Source organism: Hydractinia symbiolongicarpus, chromosome 4 (assembly GCF_029227915.1).
Source record: "Hydractinia symbiolongicarpus strain clone_291-10 chromosome 4, HSymV2.1, whole genome shotgun sequence".
Lineage (NCBI taxonomy): Eukaryota > Metazoa > Cnidaria > Hydrozoa > Anthoathecata > Hydractiniidae > Hydractinia > Hydractinia symbiolongicarpus.
The window spans coordinates 9,080,861-9,102,619 of record NC_079878.1 but is presented as its reverse complement, the minus strand read 5'-3'; the positions used below and the strand labels follow the sequence as shown (position 1 = coordinate 9,102,619).

At 34.0% G+C, this 21,759-nt stretch overlaps 1 protein-coding gene across 1 annotated transcript in view; it reads right to left on the bottom strand.

Annotated features, from left to right (window-relative positions):
• Positions 1 to 8,209: 8,209 nt before the first annotated feature.
• LOC130641112 (dnaJ homolog subfamily C member 4-like) overlaps positions 8,210 to 21,759 on the bottom strand; it is a 48,426-nt gene continuing 34,876 nt past the window's right edge. Inside the window, exons 6-9 of the mRNA XM_057447777.1 lie at positions 10,903 to 10,983; positions 10,238 to 10,339; positions 9,470 to 9,541; positions 8,210 to 8,966 (exon numbers count right to left, since the gene is read on the bottom strand). Coding sequence (XP_057303760.1) covers positions 8,897 to 8,966; positions 9,470 to 9,541; positions 10,238 to 10,339; positions 10,903 to 10,983 — 325 coding nt within the window. The 3' untranslated portion in view covers positions 8,210 to 8,896. The remainder of the gene's footprint in view (positions 8,967 to 9,469; positions 9,542 to 10,237; positions 10,340 to 10,902; positions 10,984 to 21,759) is intronic.

The window sequence follows — 21,759 nt, the reverse complement described above, 5'->3', positions numbered from 1 at the left end:
AAAAACTTTATAGACTATGCTAAAATGGTTGAGTAGTTTCAATTTTATATACATAAAATACATGGTATATATAAATTTTTGGCTTTTGATTTTCCAAGAAAAGTTTCAATTTAAAGTTCCTATTAAGAGGTAAATTCTAAAAATTTTATTGTTCTGTTTGTCTTCCACAATTGTTCTAAGATTGGGCATGTACGTCCATAGATTGGGCAGTCCAGTCTTAAGACTGGCCACCCATTTGTCACTGTCGGAAGATTGGCCTGGCCAGTCTTAAGACGGGGCGCGTTCCAAAATTGGGCAGAACAGAATGATTAAAATATCTTACGGTACTCCAAGACCAGAAGTCATTTTATTTAAAAATTCAGTTTCCCAGAAGGCACATTGCTCTTGCCCTGTTGGTTTAAGTGGGCTATGAAACCACATACTTGCCATTTTGCTGTTTCTAAAACACTATTTTAATTTTTTATATGTATTTATTTTTTTAAAATCAAACTACATACATAAAATAGCAAAATATGCTAATTAAAATCGACTATTACGAAACCAAAGAAAAACTCTTAGAGCTAACGTGTACTCAAAAAATTCAGAAGTGGCACATAAGACTACAAAAAGGGTCGAAGCCTATAAAGTAAACATTAATGTTGCTGACCCTAGTGGATTATATTTCAAAAGAAATGTTCCTAAAATAATTTCACATTTACAAAATAAACTCAAAAAAGAAAAATCAATTGAGAATCATATTCTTCATCCACCAATATTAATACATTTTGGTCAGATATAGAACCGGGATAAATGTCACTGAAAAGTATTGCACGACTATGTGAAGGTATCCTAACAAGTGTTTTTTCTTTTTGAGTCTTTTTATAGTTTGAAAACATGCTTTACTTAGAATAATTAATTAAAATAACAACATTGACCTTAATTTACTTTAAGTCTTGCCTTTACTTACTTTCGAGAATAGCCATTATGTTTATTTATTTTCCTTGATAAGTTTACTTACTCGTCACCATTCCCCTAGTTACACCTAATAAAATTGTCAGATTAAGAAAACAGTATGTAACAGGAAAGCGGAATTACTTATGAAACTTACGAAACTTGATATGGTTCTTTTATCAGAACTAACGCAAGGACTTAAAGTTATATATGTTTGCCACGTGTGTCAGGTTGACTAGCTTTTAACGAGCTGTTAACCCGATAAGAATCGCAATAACAAGAGAGAAGGTAATCTTGATATACAGTAAGCAAGAAGCAGTTCGGCGTCAAAGTTTTTCTCAAATATTTTTCGGGGATTTATCGGTTTACTATATCAATAAAGTCTGGTAGCTCCCATAAAACAAAATTGGCTGTTCCAGCAGACTGTTCTGAAAAAAAAGGTAACATATTTCTCATCTTCCATCTACACAATATTAACAGATTATGTTCTAATATTATGATGCACATAAAGTTTTTTGTTTGCTTTCTAAGATTCTGATCTTCTTAACAACCACCATCAGCTTTTTTTATTTCAAACACCTTATGAAGATAAAGATTTTTTATAAAAAAAATGTGAGCCCGAAATTGTAAACACAATTTGGTTTTTAGCAGCTGAATCTGAAAAATAGATACACAAACTGAACTTTACAATTCTATTAAAAATTGTAAAATACTTTTCCTTTTAAGTTGTTCTCAAAAAATTTTCCAAAGGAATACTCCTTTTCATAAATTTCCGCGCAATATCCAGCCTCGTCATAAAACTGAGACAATCGTTGTGAATTTTCTTTATAATTCATAAAGATTTTATAGAGATAATCATTCTCAACAAAGTTCCGCTATTTAATTACCGAGCTCCGCATAAAAATAATTATCTCCATTATTTTTTCCGCGTGTTAATAATAAAATTAAAAATAATCAAACTGAAATCATTAAAAACTGCTTTTTTAATAGCAACAATACATCACACAAGGCTTATGCTTCGAAAGTACTTTTTTATTGATATTTTATACAATAAAAATGGACAGAAGTTAAAGATTTTCAAGATCTCTTCAATGATATCTTAGTAGGTAATTGATAACAGATAAATACATAGACCTTTAACAAATTAGACAGGGAAAACAGAAGAATTATTATTGACTATAGGTACCATGAAATATTCTTTATCAGCATTTGAACAACACACAGAGAAGACAGACATTATTAATACTTTTTACTTGTAATAAGATAGAAATATTTCTTTAAACCTGCGATGGTTCATTTGGTATATAGAAGTAAAGTGCAGCGAACAGTATAAGAAAATTGACACCAAGACAATTTACCACATATTACTAAATCCCTGTATTGTTCTCGATAAGAATAATGGTTCGCAGAATTTTTCCTTCATTAATGCAAGCATGACTGCTTTAATTTGTTCCCTTGTAGGCCATATACAAAAACAAATATTATATACATTAAGTTAATATTGTATGAGTAATCCTACCTTCTGATGCTTGGAAAAGATATGAGTGAAAAATTTTGAGGTTTCGTCTCAGTCTCCTAAATGTCGATAATAAACTTTCTAATGGTGATAAAATACGAGGTCTACCTCTTGAAGAATCCCCCCTTGATTTGTTGGTTGTTCTATAAAACTATCTTCTCACCATTCTCACCAGCGTTCAAAAACATAAACATGTCTTGGAAAATATCAACAGATGGCAAACTTGTGTAGTAATTACATCTTTCATCTGATAATAACACATGAAATTTACATTTAACTGTATAGTGAGGGCTGCTATGTTCTGATGTGAAGCTTCGTGTGCACATGTGTTAAAAGTGATTTTTTGATTTAAAGTTGTTCCTTAGGTCCCAAATTATCAAAAAAATATGGGTGGCAAAATGTTTTGTCCCATGGGACCAAATTAGATGACGTCATCACTTTTACAGTCAGCAAAAAAATAATTTCATATTTATATGTCATGTTATATATGGTTGGAAAGAGGAGATCAAGTGGATCAAAAAAAAAATGTAAGATGTTTTATGTCTTCAAAACGTAACGTTTGAAAGATATTGCTATTCAAACTTTGTTCAAATTACAGACCGGTAATTTACTGACCCAGCACAAAAATGACTATAGTTTATTAGTATGGTATTGGGTCACCCTAATGTCTTTCTGTTTGATCAAAATTTATTTATCACTTTAAGGTATAACTTACAGACCAGTAATTTACAGACCAAAGCACGTTTTAGTTGTTTACTTTAGTTTTGAAAAGCAAGTAGCGAATTTCACTTAGACATTTTGTATGTATTAGTATGTATAAGTTTTGTTTTATAATTGTTCGATTTCATATACATAGACATAGAATTCGAATGTTCTATTTCTAGAAAACATTCTATTGTTCAATTTCATAGCTAGACTGTTTAATTTCGAAGTGTTAGTGAAGTGTAATGTGAAGTTTAAAGTATAGACATATATGCATAATAATAAAATGAATAGACCGAATTAAAATGGATTTTAACTGTGTAAAAACAATAAATGTGCTGGATTTTGGGAAGTGTATAGTGTGCCAGAAAGATACATCAAAAAAAGTAACCGCCTTACTTAAACATTTTTTCCCATTCCTGTCCTGAGTTCTGAGAGTTTTAAGAAAATCATTTTTGTTTGATACTTTGACTTGAAGATGTGTAATTTTATGTGTGATGTTTGAGTTGCAAGGGAAGAATTCTTAAACATAAAATGTTTTGATAAAGTTGAATGTGAGGAGCAACACAAACAGTTGATTGAACTTTGTGAAAGAATTGGGGTTTTTGAAAAGTTTTCTCAATTAGACAAGGCTATGGATCATCAATCTCTGTTTTTGCGAAATTTCATGAGAATGTATAAATCACTTTTACTTTTCGTTCGTGCTATGCGACAAGGACTTTGGGAATTACATCTTGTCTCTTTGAGTGATTTAGTAAAATATTTTTTCGCCCACAATCAAATTAAGTACGCCCGATTAACACCTTTGTATCTGGCAGACAAGAAGAATTTAGAAGAAACAGACATGAAGACCTGGCTACTTGAAAAAGAATTTCGCAATTGCCAAAACCAATATACCATTCACTGCCATTGGGTCCGGTTATGCAATGGACCAGGAGAATAAGGTAATGAAGGTCACTGGAGGCATCAAAAGACTGTTACAACAACCATATACATTGAACAGAGTTTGCCTTGTTTCTCCTATACTTGCATCATTATCGAAAGAGTTTTGTGATATACAAAATGTCAATGTTGATCAAAGAAAGCAACACTACCAATTGAGTGGCTCAACATGTAGCAGGATAGCTTCTAACGTCAATAAATTGCTTTGTACCATGGATGACTTCAATGTCAACTTCCGGCAGTCCGATTGTTAGCCTAGTTAACTAAGCTTTCTTCTTCGAGTTGATAAAATGAGTTTCTCTCAAACAAAAGCTTAGACGCGAACGAATGACTCCGAGTTTAAATTGAACAATATGACTAATCGCTTCGGAGGCCATTTTATTTTATCTGTGAGTTGTTAACCAAGCTTGGCCAAATCTGACTCTGGTAAAAACTTTGTAGAATACTAATGTTTCTTAGGGTGAGTGAAACCACTCGCTGGGATATTCGGAATGAAAAGGGCTTTCGCCGATAATAATCATATGAGCAGAGAACAATAGAATTAGCCAATCAAAAAGCGCGGCCAGATTTTGGCCGCAGAAAAATCGTTTGAGAACCAGCGTAATTTTTCCCACCTTAACTACTTCGATTTTCCGGTGGTAAGAAAATCTATGCTGGGTCTCCTGGCTATCCGATTGTGTATTTAATGTTGTTTCAAAAGCTGTTCTCCACAATTCACAAATACTTTGACATGCCGATATTGGCTCAAAATGTTATGAAGAATTTGTCACGGAGAGGATAAAAGGAAAAATATCGATATGGGTACCGTTAAAAAAAGTGAAAATTAAATATGGGTACCGTTAAAAAAAGTGAAAATAGTAACTTTTAAAGATCTTGTTATACAGTTATACAACTCAAAGAAGAAAAAACGATACTATCAAGATTTTTAAACACTGCACGGAAACGTCCCGAGTTGGATTTGGAGCACTGTATTGGCAACTTTGTGTTTTCTGTTGTACATAAGGCCTTGTTCAGTGCTGATGGAATTCCATTGACTTGTTTAGACAAACCAAAATTGCTTCATGGTATAGAGAAATTAGCCAGCAATGGACAAACGACCAATTCTTTTCTGGAGAAGTCGAAACAAACAAAGTAATCATTATAGTTGGCTGGCTGTTGTGAATCAAACTCCGAAAACAACGGCAGTTAAAACATGCAAGGTATGTATTCAATTTATCACTATCTTACTCAATTTTCTGACGCACTTGTGAAATACTCTGGTAAGTTTTTAGGATTTCGCATCAGCATTCACAGAACGTGTACTACAAATTTCAAGAGGGTGTGATGAAATACGATTTGTACTATATAGAAAACTCCTTGAAAGCACGGACAAGAAAGCATCGTACATCTGGTAATGAAGTTCGATTTAAAGTATCAGACAACACCAATATTTCATCCATTAGTCTCAAGCAATTTCTTTCCCACATTGATACAAAGCAAGCTTTAACCATCTACCTGGCAAAGAAACTGATGGAGGCTCTTTCATCATTGCATATTCAATATATAGTGACTTATGATACTAAAATGAAATGAAATTTTGTTGATTGCAGAATACACGACCACGAAGAAGCTGACACAGCACTTTTATATAATGCTATGGATGCTCACAACAATCTCCTTTCACCAGTTGTTTACTCTCCGGATACTGACGTTTTTCTACTGCTAATTTACTACTATGAAATGTTACCAATGAATACCGTTTTTGGAACAGGACGAGGTTCTACTCTACGTGATATTGATATTCGTAATTACTTTGAAGCCCTTAGTGCAGTACACGCGAAAGAAATTCTTGGTTTTCAGACGTTCACAGGGTGTGACCAAACTGGGCGTTTCAACAAAAAATCGAAGTCTGCTTAGCTAAAGATTTTTTTACAGGCGGATAATGTGGTTGTTCTAACATTATAAACACTTGGAAGTACTATCGAACTTCCTAATCCGGAAACTCTAGAACGTTTCGTGGTTTCAATGTTTGAGGGGAATAAATGTCCTCCTGCAGACGTGGTATCACTATCTCAATTGCGTTGGCATTTATTCTTTAAATTCCACTGTGATGCTGATATGTTGCCGCCAACATTAGCTGCATTGAAGTACAAAATATTCAGGTGTCCCTTCATTTCAATGGTTTTACGAAGACCGCATATCCTCATTCAACAACTTCCGAGTGCAGGCAATTATGGTTAGGAAACAGATGAAGTCAGTACCTTATCCCCCATAATGACTGATGAACCTCCTACATCGTTGGCACTCATCGAGTTAAGTTCTTGTAATTTGAAAACAAGTTGCATATCCAACCGATGTAAACGCCGTAGAAATGTTTTTTCGTGCACTGACATGTGTAAATGTACGACGTGTGAAAACAGTGGTGGTGCAAGCGATGAATCCGAGTCAGATTAATATAGTTCTAGTGATGTTGAGCGAATGAAACATTGTACAAGCACTGCTGAAGTTGTTTCTGTGATTATTTTTAGCAATTTTTTAACTTTGTGAAATTGCTTGAAAGAAGGAAGTAAACAACTAAAAAAGTGCTTCGGTCTGTAAATTACTGGTCTATACATTATCCCTTGAAGTGATTTAAACGAATAAATTTTAATCGATGAGAAAGACATTAGGGTGACTCAATACCATACCAAAATTCAACAAAAAAACTTTGCTATTGAGCAGGTTATAGTCATTTTTGTGCTGGGTCAGTAAATTACCAGTCTGTAATTTGTACAAAGTTTGAAGATTAATATCTTTCGAAAGTTACGTTTTGAAGACATAGTTCTTAAATTTTTTTGATCCACTCGATCTCCTCTTTCCAACCATATATAATATGACATATAAATGTGAAATTATTTTTTTGCTGACCGTGAAAGTGATGACGTTAGCTAATTTGGTCCCATGGGACAAAAATTTTTGCCACCATTTTTTTTTTTTGTAATTTGGGACCTAAGAAACAACTTTAAATCAAAAAATCACTTTTAACACACATGTGCACCAGAATTACATAGTGACCTTCACTAGTACCAGTATTCGCTTTTAAGGTTTTATTTTCTTTATCAACATGGACATTTTTCTTTGTAAATCCTGTAAGAAAAATTTCTTTAGGGTCATCGAATACTCTCATTTCAGGTTCAGATTATTCCATATTTGACACTGAATTTCTGAACTTTTTTTCGTGGAGATGGTCGGTCCACTGGTGTCTTTCTCCTACCTAAATGATCTTCAACCATAATCACAAAAGTTACAAGTCTTGCACCTTTCTTTAAACGCCTTAACGTACCACCCAGAAGTCTAATAATGTCTGTTCACAGAGAATGGTGTAGTTAGTAACACGAAAGTTGTCCTTTCAATCCACAAGTTTGGTTTGACTGCACCACACTTTTGTCTCACCAACATCTTTTGGAATCGTGAAAGATTTGTTGCTGTTGAAAATGTCCAAGTTTAAACTTTACTAAGCTAGTACTGTCACAGCCCCAAGCTGTACATTGCTTTCAAAGACTTTTTCTTTCTTGTTTATGTTTTTTGACACATCCGCCATTGCGAATTTCGTTTATGAAGAAAGTACACAACAGCTGCCTCGTTTTCGTGTTAAGGCAATTACGTCATTACGAATTTCTGGAAAGGACTATACCTTTTTCTCCGCAAGGAAAAAATTAGCTTTTTTGTTTTAAATTTTGGAATATGTAGATGTTTTGTAAAAATAGTGCATGATGTTCGTAGCTATTTCAAAGTCACACACGTTAAAAACTATTGACAATTTTAAGCTTTTCAGCTGGCAAACTTTGTGGCTTGTCACACAATTAAATTTTGAGTAATTTTTGAGAGAATTACCACGGTTAATGTATCATTAACAAAAGTGAACTGCATTTAAATGTATTTACAAGAATTGAAAATATAAGTTAAACTACAATAATACATTTAAAGTCCTCAAGGAGACAAATTTTTGCGAATATTATTTATGCGATTGAAAGGCACAAAAATAAAAATTTTTACGCTTAGTTGCTCTCATTACAAAATGCGAAACTAATGTTTGCGATTTGAATGTTTTTTGTAAAAGATAAGAACGTTTATTTTGTTTTCTGAATATTTCGCTAGGGAAGTGATTGGTTCTGCGCAACATAATACAAAGACCAAATGTCAGTTGCAATACATTGTTAAAAGATTATCGGCTTACTCATTGTCTTCCAGTGTTGTTTCAATTGAAAAGTTTTTTAAAAAACAATTGGAGGACTTATTCTTGCAATGGGGTCAAGAAAAGTGTGATTTTGCGGAGCTTAATTTTGCGAACAGGGATCAAAATTTCCAGTAAATATTTCTATCCTTGAGATATGCGTGCTGTTAAATAAATATTTTACAAACTTCAGTCCACACAAAAAAACTTTTTTAAAAAAAATTGACGCATGTGCAGTACCATATCTTATTGCACATAAATAGTCTTATTAGACAACATTTTTAACACTTTTTTGTGAAGAAAAAAATGTTTGTATATTTTTTTCATAGAAATTAAAGCATTTAGTATGAATTATTATATAGAAATAATAATTATAACATAGTATAAGGCAAGAAAGAAACAATATATTATTCAGAGGTAACGCTAACTATCCCCGTTGTTTCATCGCTGGGTTAAAGTCATATGTAGAAAAATTTTATGAAACAGAAGACCTCCTAGTTGAGACTCGAAATTCGTCACATCGTTTCATCACTTGTCCCATATCGATTCACCATCGCGAGGTCTATGCGCACAGCCTTCAATGTGGATAGTGTTTATCATCTATCCAAGAGATCTCACGAAGGACTGTCTTCACTCGATTTTTCAGACGTCACTTTTGCAACAAAAGATTTATATCCTGTCCGGCTATAAATAAAATCAAAATCATAGATACTGTTCCTTTGAAGTTGTGTTTACTGTCCGAGATGATAAGATACAATATTGTTGTGAAGACATTTTAGTGAAAACTAAGTGTGTGTGTGTGTGTGTTAGAAGTGTAACTGAAGGATATATTGGAAGAAAAGAATTACCTAGAGCGAGTTTTCATCAGTGTTCCTACTTCATCATTAAAAATAAGTAGTAAGGAAATGTCCTTTAGTATTTTGATAGACAAAAAAACCCGCAAAAAGCAAAAAAACTTTTCTGAACTCAAAAAAGGCAGCAACACAGCAGGGAGTAGAGCAATTTTACACAGTGAATACTTTTTATTTTAAAAAAAATATGCCAAATGAAATGGAAAACAATATACAGTGGACAATTTCTAAAATTTAAGGTGTCATAAAATGGATTTTTGTTTGTAGAAATTTGAAAAATCACGGAGACTCTGTTTAATCACTTTCCAAAACAAGATTGCTGTAACAACTACATACCTATCCTTGAGAAAGGCTGCATTTTCCGCTGTTCTTTTATCCATGTGCTTTTGAAATTCGTTGTGATACAACCTGAACATTTTTAGAATTAACTAAAAGCAATGACAAAACCAACAAACAACAAACAACAACAACAACAACAACAACAACAACAACAACAACAGGAACAACGAGAAACAAAAACAAATAAGTAATAACATATGGAATTTGTTATCTCTGACACTTGGATTATTAAATTCAAGAAATTTGGCTTTGCCTTTATCTTATTTTTTTCAGTTTTTAATTTAAACATTTTTATCTTATTTTTAAAGCTTAAGCTTTAATTTAATTGGCAGTAAAATAGAAAGTTTTCAGAAAAAAAAAAGAAGAAAACCAATCAATTTTTACCACTGTAGTTGTTGCTATTTTGGTCTTATTTTGTAAGAGTTCATCTCACAGTTCTTATAAAAAGTGTAGTCGGGGGATAGGCTAAAAAATACAATGCGGATGTAGTGTTTGAGAATTTAAAAAAATATATTTAAGCTTCTAATATGAAATTTTTATAAGTTTTTATAAGTTTTTTAAAACTTACACTAGAGCCGTATATATTTTGACATTGTGACTTTAACGCTTACTGAGATTTCTTCAGTTGACAAGTGCGTTAATTTAAGGAATTTGGGGCGCTTAATCAATGCATAATCGTAAAACAACTTACTTTGAATGAATTACAAATCAAGTCGAACAAAAAAAACAATGAAAACAAACAAGAAACAGGAAAATACGACTTACATTATTCGTGCGAAGTTAAAGGCACCAATTGCCACCATAAGAAGAAATAGAAAAGACAGCAAAAGTATATTCTTAGATCGCCGTTCTTCATAATTCTTTTGTCTGAAAGAAAATCATTTCAGCAACACAACTAATTTATATTCAGAAAAACGCGAAAACTTACATATGAAACAACAGCTAAAATCATTTTCTTCGGCTTTCACTATGGTACTTTGGGTTTAATGTCTACCTTGCATTATTAGCGCCTTTCACGCAAAAAAGACAAAAAAATTAATTCATAATGGCTGTACGATCTCCGATATGACTGAAAGTAATAACATTATTTTTTCGCGATTTTTTTAAATATTACCGATATTAAAATCCCGCAAAATATCAGGATGGAAAACCGCGAAAATATGCAAAACTTTTGAAAACCTTAACAACGAATTTTTTTTCGCGACATTCTTAGATCATGGATTTAATTTCTAGTTTCTGCTGATTATATTTCCATTAAATACTTAAATTTTAATGTAAATTTGCAGTATCCGCGAAAATAAATTCCTGCGAAATCCACTAATTTTTATCAGCATAAATTAATTCCGCATTAATACAAAAATTTCGCGTGGTTTTTTTTGAATCGCAAAGTTTTCTTCCTGCAAAGCGTTTTGACAACACAAAGTACTTACAAATCTTTGTGGTAATCTTTGTATGTTTTATAGAATTCATCGTATGCTTTTCTTCGTGTCCCTTCATCCCAGTGCCACTCACTATGTAAAATACAAAACTTATATTATAATGGCCGTAGTGAAGCAAGAAAATTATAGTTTGCCCGTATGTAGGTCCTGCATAGTCAATGGGGTCATCATTTTATATTGGATGAAGATCAATCTTAAAATTAACTTTGGGAGACAACAACTAGTATTTTAGTTTAATAAATATTTTGAAGACAATGATTTTTTTAAGTATTATAAAATATAATTAATGGCTGTAATAGCTAATTTTTATTTGTTAATTTATTTATTTATTTATTTTTGTTTTGGGGTGGGGGAGGGGTTTTATACAACTACTTTGGTTTTAACTCGGTCACGAAAGGTTTGTGATGCCATATTTTCCCCCATTATCTCTCACCACAGTAACGTAAAATAATAGTTTTCGTGCCAAGTTATATCACTATATCTGAAAAAGTGTCAGTATACTTAATACATGTTATATACTGAGATGGTTATACGATATTTTAACACGCTTTTCCGGAAAAAAAGAAAATTTCAGGAAACCAGATTCACCTTTATATTTCTATAGTTACTTCAAACAAGCGATACACAATTAAAATGCTATTTAAAGTAACTTGTAAGCTTATATATTAGCGAAAAATATAAACCGAGGATATTATACAAATGTAAAGAATATTTATAATTGTGATACAATGAAAGAAAATAATCCATTTATAGCCAAAACTGATTAATAGAATTAATTTCAACAGCTGTAAAGCTGTTAAAGGATATAGTCATTATGGGGCAAGCAAATGGAGCGAGAAGATAGTGGGAAATTTTGTACATTTTTCTCAACGGGTCACGTTTCAAATTTCTAAATTTTTTTGACAACAGCTCATATATAAAAACTGTATGTTGGTTACAAGGTGGTCACTTAAGGTTTGTTAAGAAGATTAGAAATAAAATACAGAAATTACAGATATGATATTATATTAAGTTTTTACTTCCGTCCAGTTGGATGACACAGGCATAAATATTAGCTGTAAAATAAGAAACCTTTTTGCACATACAGCGTCATTTTTGGTCCTATGACGTCATTAAATTACTTTTCTTGTGAAAAACAATTTTCACTGCATTACATAATTGTGACATGGGCAAAAAGATCCATTGGTTGAAATATGAGCCGTCATTGATTGATATATGTGGCGTCATATCTGATCCTAGTGACGTCATCAAATATATTATTTGCCCAAAAGGAGTCTGTACCAAGATATTTTACAACTGTGCCAAGTTTAATGATTTTAGGATAACTTATGCACCCCCGTCGGTACAAAAATAAAAGTATTAAGGTAAAATAGAGATCGCAATAATATGAGAAGACTGGGTGTAGTGTATACTAGTTATGTGAAAAGTAAATGATACACTATAGGCATACTCTGCAAAAGATTTTAGTGAACGCATAAATGAAACGGAATAGCATGTATTGTATGTGATGAGGAGTTCACCAGGCTACGATCATATTTGCGTCCCAGTGACTTACTACACGTTAACAGAAGGTATAACAACAATCAGTAAATTGATAACACTAAACTTATTAATTAATATAGTAAAGTAATTCTTTATTTTAAAACAAAGTAGATAAAACGCTAGTTCCACAGTTGAAACCATGTATGAGCAGCCATTTTGAATGTTTTTGCTACATTAGATAGTATTTAATATCATATTTAAAGCGTATATATATATTTTTAAAAACATTAATTTAATTAGCAACTGTCATTTTGATACATTCGTCTTTTTATCTTTTGGTCGTTTGTTAAATGCATATTTGTTTGGCGTACAATCCAACTCAGAATCTAAAAGTTTGACTAAAATTTCGTTGCTTCTTCTATCCATAAAAAAATCATGCGCAGATTTCGCTCTCTGTCTTTGCTCTCCATCACTAAGCTTCTGCGTAAGTTTGGCCTTCGTTTTTGAGCTAAGATATGATTCATTTTCATAGCTTTTTAATATCGTATGTTCAGAGTTTCTTCTCGTTATCCTACAAGAATTGTTAGTTTGATTGTGCACTGTAGGAACAATTTTCGGCGTTGTTTTATTCTCCATACTTAAATGGTTTAAAACACGTTAGTTTCTTGTAAAGTCAACGTTTTATCTTCTGTTATCGTTCGTGTTTAATTTTTTATAAAATGCCGGTTCACGAGTTACCAAAACACATGCATGAACTTATCGTTATAACTAATTGCACAACATATAAGATGGTGTTATGAATGTCATATCAAACTTACAAGCTGTTTCATTTCTTATTGTGACAGATAATCCGAAAACAAGTTTCTTTTCTTTACAACATAATTACAATCAATTCTACATGTTATTTAATAATTAATTCATCATGACAATCAATTACACAGACCTAACTATTAACGTATATCTGTAGTCTTTCTCAATATAACCGATGCTCAATTTCTCATCCGCAAAGAGAAATGTTTGAAACAATTGCACATTCTTATATTTGAATATGTTTCGCATTTAAATGTCTTACTTATTCGTAGTTAAGGCTCGAATTAATTAGAAGTATCTTGCAGATAATAAAATCATTAAAAAAGCATTGATGTGTCCGCAGTATGATATTTAGTTTCGAAGTCACGTAACTGAGAATAATAATTAACACAGTAATCTATCCACCGCAACAAGTAAATTTTTCATTATCCTAAACAAAGAGATACTAATTTGTTATCTCAAACTATAATTTTATTATACTGAAAGAGAACTACTTTGTTCATCACTAACATACTGCCTGGCAGTGAGCGGGATTAGTTTATCACTAACATTTTGCCGCACGTAGTGTAGTGGGTTCGCCTGCGGCTCCCAGTTATGGGCACCGCGGATCGAATCCCGCTCACTGCCAGGCAGTATGTTAGTGATGAACAAAGTAGTTCTCTTTCAGTATGACTTACACGCATTATACTCGCCCGTCATGATCAGAGGTCTGATCGGGGTGAAGCATTCTCTGTTGAGAATGAAATACGAATGTGATATGATAAATATTCACCTATGTATAATTTTATTCCTATGACATAAATTTGAGTTGATTGAAAAGGTTGAATTTTTTCTACTGGATATTGTTTGTACTTGAAAACGCCTTTGCACATATCTGCAAATGTCCTGCTGGGAAACAAAATCAATTAAATCTTTTTTGAAATTCTTGTTTAGTAAAGAGTTAGGGTATACAAAGCAATGATTAGGGGAAGAATATAATAACTCAATTTTTCTTATCTATGACCTACTATTTACAGATGTGTCATTTACAGATGACATACAAATAAAAAGGTACACGCTCAATGTCACTCCAACATTTAATTTTGCTTCCTTCAACCTTGCCCTAATCGCCAAGCTGAAGAAATAAATACTTCAGCTATTTTAATCACTAGTCGTTAGCCCGTGGAAAATCCACGGGTTCGCCCGTCCTTTTTATACCGCATTGCGTGCTTCTCGATATTGCGCAGCTAAGCTACTATTTTGCGTGACAGACAGACAGACAGACAGACAGACAGACAGACAGACAGACAGACAGACAGACAGACAGACAGACAGACAGACAGACAGACAGACAGACAGACAGACAGACAGACAGACAGACAGACAGACAGATATAAATTTTGAGACTCGGACACAATACAAAATTCCTATTGGCACATGCAGCTTCCGTATAAGGCAGTATCAGGCAATGATGACATTTATGCCTGCTAACCTCTCACTAGCACCAGTAAAAAAGCCGTCAAATACACTACAATGGTTTTCAATAAAGTTTTTCGTGCTCGTTAACATTTTAAGCTACCATTTTCTTTGACGACGGGCAATACCGCTCCATATCTTCCTGTCGTCAAGAGCGCTAAGCCAATCAAAGTGCCTGAAAACCCTATTGTCTGCTTTCGAAATCCTGACGGTCAACTAAAGAAATATCAACTAACCAAGCATCAAACTAAGGGAAGAAATGAGAAAAAAAATTCTAAAATTATCTGTATTAAAATGTACGAAATATTCATTAAAGACATCAGAGAAATTTTCAAGATTCACGAATCGAAGTTTACGAGAGTCCATTATCAACAACGGAATACAGTTTCTAGTTTCGGCTGAAAGGTCGAACAAAATCCTGATCTTTTGGCATTTAATTGAAGATATGTGTGTCTCGGACGCCGTTAGTAAAAGCAACGGTTAATATTCCATTTTACAAGTTGCATATACTGTAGCTCAGGTTTGGAAAAGACGTCGAATGTAAATCTTAGAAAAATCTGACGTATAGCAGGCTAGCTTGCTACAATCCCGGTCAAAAATAATGGCAGTAGCAAGAGTGTGTAGCAAGAGCTTGATAAGTACAAAGCCCCCTTTCCCCCAGTATCAATGTTCAAAAGTTGTGCTAACGCGTTTCCAAACATTGATAATGGGGGAGAGGGGGTAAGAAAGGATTATACTGCACTTTTTGTAGCTTACTGCCAATATATTTTGACCGGGATTGTCTCTGAAATTTTAGACTTAGAATTTTTTCGGCAATTTTTTGCAGTAATTTTTTTGACTTAATTTTTAAATTAATTCTAAAGGTGGATACTATATATATGTTTTGAAGTATGTAACAGCATTGTTTTTTTTGTGCCATGCTAAAATTGGAAACAATAGAAATGCTAAAACAATAGATGACGAGGCGAATGGGGCATTTTTCGATAATCGCGAGACATTATAATATTCCGTGAAAAATTGTAGTTAGATGAATACGTTATTGTTACTAATTTTTGTGGGTATTAATTTTGACGCAGTTGTGCGAAAAAAAATTATTTGCGCGCAAAATTTAGTACAGAAGCAACGCGCAAAATGTTTTGGGTGAAAAGTACTACGCGCAAAATATATATATATACCTTTTCAAGAATGAAAGGGTACATGTATATTGAGTCAAAAATTCAGAAAATTAGTACCAATAAGGTAGTGCTAAGCTCTGTAAGGGAAGATCGAACTGAAAAAAGGACCTTGTTTATGTTTGTTTTGCATGTACATAACTGCCAACAGAAACAATGATAACAACAACATGTTTATTTTCGTCTTTCTAGAAAGATATATATAAACATAAAACCAGCGCAAAATCAAAATGTCTCCAAAAAACAGTTGGGGTAAGTATCAAAAAATAGACCTACAAACTTCCATGAAGTTGAGGATATTGCATCAGGAGAACGGTCTGAGTTGTTATGAGCTTGTCAAGCGTTATGGAAAACTGTTTGCAAAGCGGACCATTTACAGGCATGCAAAAAAACCTATGGATGCCGCTGCCCCGTTCGATCCATGGAAAGAAAACCAAGGTCGCCCTCGAAAGTTGTCTATCCGTATGGAACGAATTATTGTCAGGACTGTGGCACAATTGCGACGGAATGGGGTACAGTTCTCCTCGAAGAAAGTTCAAGAGACAGCAGGACTCGGCTGGAAGATAAGTAACAGAGACATACGACGTTGTTTGCAGAAACATGGTTACAAGTATTGTCAATCAAGGAAAAAAGGACTTTTGAGCGTGAAAGACAAATCCATTCGCACGAAGTTTGCTAGGCAACAGTTAAATCTCCCGGCCGAGTACTGGACTAAGGAGATTGGGTTTTATTTGGATGGGATTGGATTTGCATTTAAGCCCAACCTGGCTGGAGATGCGAGAACAGTATCAAGTATGACCTGGCGTAGGCCCAACGAAGGTCTTTCTATCACAACAAAAGGACGAAAAGAAGGCAGTGGGGGTAAGATGGCAAATTTTTTCGTTGCGATTAGTTTTGGTAATGGGGTTGTCATGTGTCACCATCATGACTGGAAAATCACTGGCGACAATTTTGCCAGGTATGTTATTGATGAACAATTCCCCACTGCCTTCGCGAAGAGCGAGTCTGCGCTACCGTACAAGTTTCTTCAGGATGGATGTCCTAAACAAAATTCAAAAGCAGCGAGGGTGGCCTGGGAGCGCAAAGGTTATGTCATGGTCAAAATACCGGCACGCTCCCCGGATCTAAACCCAATAGAAAATTTTTTCCACCTGGTTAGGACAAAATTAAAAGAAACGCAATGAAACAGAACATCACAGCAGAAACATATGAACAGTTTGTGAACAGAATCAAGCAAACCATGTTGACAGGTATTCCAAAACAAACTATTGACAACCTGATATCATCAATGCCAAAAAGGTTGGCACTTGTGCAAAAGCACAAAGGTGCCAGAACAAAATATTAAGTTTTTAAAGATATTTAGCTGTAAATTCTATGCGTCACAGTGCGTCACTAATGCGTCACTCGGTTTTTTGCATGTGTTTAACTGTTAAATGTATGCGTCACATGCGTCACAACATTTTTTTTTAATATATATATACTATTCTTTTAAAACTTTGGATGTGACGCATGTGACGCATTAAATTCTTTTACAGCATAGTACTATATAGCTTGTGACGCATATGTGACGCACTTGTGACGCATGGAATATAATAACTTTTAAATACGAACATAGTTTTTATATATTATACATTTTACGCATCCATGCCTTGAATAACCAGGGTGCAAAAACAGTGCGGACAAGGTTCTAAGTCTTTCATCGATTCCTTTGGGATTTCTTCAATGAATTTGAATTCTCGCCACCTTGAACTCATCATATCTGTTTCGCGTTGATCTCTGGTTATATTTTCCAACATGTTCAATTGAACCTTTGCTTGTAGCCAAAATTGGCATAGAATTGTCCCTGCCTATAACCATGTCAGTGGCAAACTGGTTTTTAGGCCTTGGCAGGTGAACAGTCTGACCTTCCAACAGAAGGAGAAATTTGTTCCATGCGAATAATTCCGCTGACCACCTAAAATCATTAAGGTAGGCGAGTTCACATTCATCGAGGCCAACCCATGCGTACTTGCTGCTTGCAGGATTAACAAAACAATAGAAAATTAGTTCTACAGGGTTCAACAAGAATGATTTTCCACAATTTGTTGGTCCTGTTAACAGGATATTGTTATTTTTCTTGCGACCACGCTTCAGACATTCTCGCAGAGCATCAGCAAAAACGTATATATTGATGCTATTGTTTCGCAACACTTGCCTTGCACACACCAACCAAGTGCCGTTGCATCCGTCTACGCAGGCTGTGTTTGATTTTTCTACCACAACGTCAAGTCTACATTTTTGCTGTCGCTCGATCGCTTTAGGGGCACTGTGCATTTTCCAAGTTACAAAAATGAGTTCTGAGAGTGCCTTTGAATTTTGGGAAAAACGAGTGAAACCCCTCTTTGACACTGGTGATTTGGCATTCTTTAAGTTTGGGTGATTTTTGCTGTGCAAAACTGACTCAAACAGTTTATCTTTGCAAACATAACGGTATGCAGCCAAGTACCCATAGTTTTTGGATGAGAAGTTCACAGAAATCTTACGTGTCTTGTAAATGTGCTGATGAATGGGGCGCCAACGACGGGTTCCACTCAGTTTCAATGCCATGTGGTGTTGATGCTCACCATCTGCATGAACCTCTGTACAAGTAGCCCAGTGTTCGACATTAGCCTTAGGCGTCCCTATGGAAAATGCCTCTAATACGATGTCAGTGAACGCCTTTTGATTTGGAACAACACTTAGATCTGCTTTGGAGTACGTTAACATATACGTTCTGCAACTGTCTTTGTTCTCAAGCTCCTCATCGCTATTTATATTGTTTGCCATTCTATATTAGGTTTTATACTTTATTTTATACGTTATTTTAGGCTAGGATGAGAACCTATTTCTTGTGTTGAATAATATTTGATTTCACTTTCGTTTTCTTCGAATTTTGGCGCCTAATTTTGCTTATCATTTCACTGGATTCGTTACAGAATAGTAGTCTCATAGAAACTAGGGTCAAGTCCACGTGTAAATTCGAGTTACAGAGGCCTTTTTGACTTTCTCTAGGAAGAAAAAGGCCACAACTCTTGTCAAATTTTTTCTTGAAATTCAGACAATCCCGGTCAAAAATAATGGCAGTAAACCCTTTTTTCATGTGTAGCAAGAGCTTGATAAGTACAAAGCCCCCTTTCCCCCAGTATCAATGTTAAAAAGTTGTGCTAACGCGTTTCCAAACCTTGATAATGGGGGGGGGGGGGGGGTAAGAAAGGATTATACTGCACTTTTTGTAGCTTACTGCCAATATATTTTGACCGGGATTGTAGCTATTTTGTGCTTTTTTCCCAAGTTTTCTATTTAGTATGGTGTATTTTTATTACCTACCATAGGCATTATTTTGCCAGTCGATTTGTGTAAAAGGTCTGGGGAAAATATACAACACCACTCTGATTGGTAAAAATTTTCTGCTGACCATGTCTAAAAAGGCGTTCTGGTTGATGTTATTAATATGTCCAAATAAATGTCTGGAGCTATTATTTCTAAACTAGTCTTCAGCCCGCGAAAAAGATAAGAGTTGTGCATGACAGATATTCTCACATTTTCCCCCATGATTTATCTCCTTGTCATCACCTTTCTGGAGCGTCCTTGCAACGAAATGGAAATTGAGCTACCAGTTTGAACAAAAGATATATACGAATGTTATTATTAAGTTATTGAGCTTGCAGGAGTGGTTCTACAATATTGCCAGCCTGTGGAATTTTTCCTCTGTAAATGAAGCACCAAAACCCTGCCCTTCATTAAGGCGGTTCCCCTAAAAAAATTCTAAATTTTAAGAATTGTTATTTAGCTGTTTTCTGACAACAAATTCATCTTAGAATACCATGGCAGGTAGTGCATATGACAAATTTAGGTTTTTATTGCGCATCCTGCCACTTTTTCCAACCTACCGCAAATATGTGCATAGCAACGCCCATAGCAAACATTTTCGTATTTTTGAGAGCTTTCTTGCCCCTCCTTCGATGTTAAATCCTTTGCAATAGCTGGATGATACTTTAAGGCCTCCTAAGACAATATCTGGCAGTTCAGAATATTAAATGTGGTGTTCCACAAACATCCAGAAAGCTTTCTTAACGACGCACCCTCCGAAGTGAACTCGTTTTATCTTAAAACGAACTGCAAAAGACGAGAATGTAAAAATCGCGCATTTTGAAAAATAGCTAATGACCTTAAAAAATGCAATGACGTCATCAATCCTTTTGTCATATTAGTTATTTTATCAAGGGTTATGTGCATATAAATTATCATGTCTAAATCATTAAGTTAAGGAGATGGATAGGGAGGTAGCTGAGAAGCCCGTAGAAGGCATAGCCCTAATGGGATAATGTCCATTCATTGGGAAATTTTTAGTGTAAAACTAGCTTTATTGTCGCGCTAATAGCTTGATTTATCGCTATGCCTACAACCTTCTGACATTGTAAGAATGAATTGTTTATTAAAACGAATATTTCCTGACGAATTTATAAACGATGTTTATGTTGACATTAGATATTACAGTTCTGCAATTTGTTGTGCAGCTATGAAAAAAATGTGGCTCTACCTGAAATGAAATATATAAAAATACACTAAAATGAAAAAGAGAATTTGTTTGACCCAATACGAGTTTCAAGGATCCAGATTTCTTGTAAGTACATTACAGGTTGGTCACATGGAAAATTAGCATGGATCACGTGTACTCATGATTTTTTTTTCTTTTTAATTAAATAAATTATTAGAGGTATAATAAAATTCGTATGTGCTGAATATGGCTGTGTTCACACGATCAGAATTTTTCATTAGATTGTTGTTGGCGTGTAATTTGTTGTTTAAATTTGGAAAGATGTCTGCAGAGTCCTATTGCGATGTTTATTGATTCAATTTCTTGGCAAATCGGACGTATTTAAGACCCTTGTGTTGTAGCACAGTCTTCTGTTATAATAATATTAGCAGTAAATGAAGAAAGATTTAGAAGTGCAAAGAATACACCAATTGTCTCTTTCCAGGTGTTTGAAAATACTTTGTTATATAATCTTGCAATTTCAAACTAAAATGTTATTGAATTTTTATAACATATCGAGGTAAAATGGGTTAAGAAAGAAAAATACCAAATTTGGTATACAATTTATTATAGTAACGTAGGCAACCATTGTATTAACACTATTCAAAAAGATTAAATCCAATACTCTTTTGTAGTGAGGACAGAACAAAGAAAGTTAATATGCGTAACCACGAGATGGTTTTGGGTCATTAAACATTGTCTTTATATACCAATGTCTTTTCTAATCTCTTAGTAAATATCGAGAGCAAAGGAACGCTAAGGTGACGAAAACTTTAAAGGATAAAGTTAAAATAAAAAACATGACTGGATTAAAAAGTAAAACTAACAGAGCCTGCAACACATCAAGAAAAACACAAATAGATATGACGGATGAAGCTAAAACAGTTGTAATGCTGAATAACATGGCACGAAAAACAGTTATTGATCAAATGGATTTTGAAATTGATGTGAATTCAAGGTTTCATAAAAAGTTACAACCGATCATCAAATCCTCCAATTTTGTTAGTAAGAACGAGAAGATGTTGTTGAGACGGATAAGTCGAGTGATGTAATTAAAGATTGACTATGACAAATTTGCTAACAAAAGTAAATTAAAGACTCCTCAAAGAAGAAAGAAGAATTGAACGACAAGAAATACGAATATTTTGCTAATTTTGACATATTACTTTTTAAAGTAATCTATAAGCGAATGAAATATATTGTATATTTTATTTATTTTGCTGACATGTATAATTATTTACTAAAACATGCCACGAATATATTGGTACAGTAAAAATGACCTTCTTTCTAAGACAAAGCCACGCAAAAATCTTTATTGCAATAGGCGCATTCTGTCTGTCGCGCCGCGTGATGCCGTTTTAAAACCACAGGAAA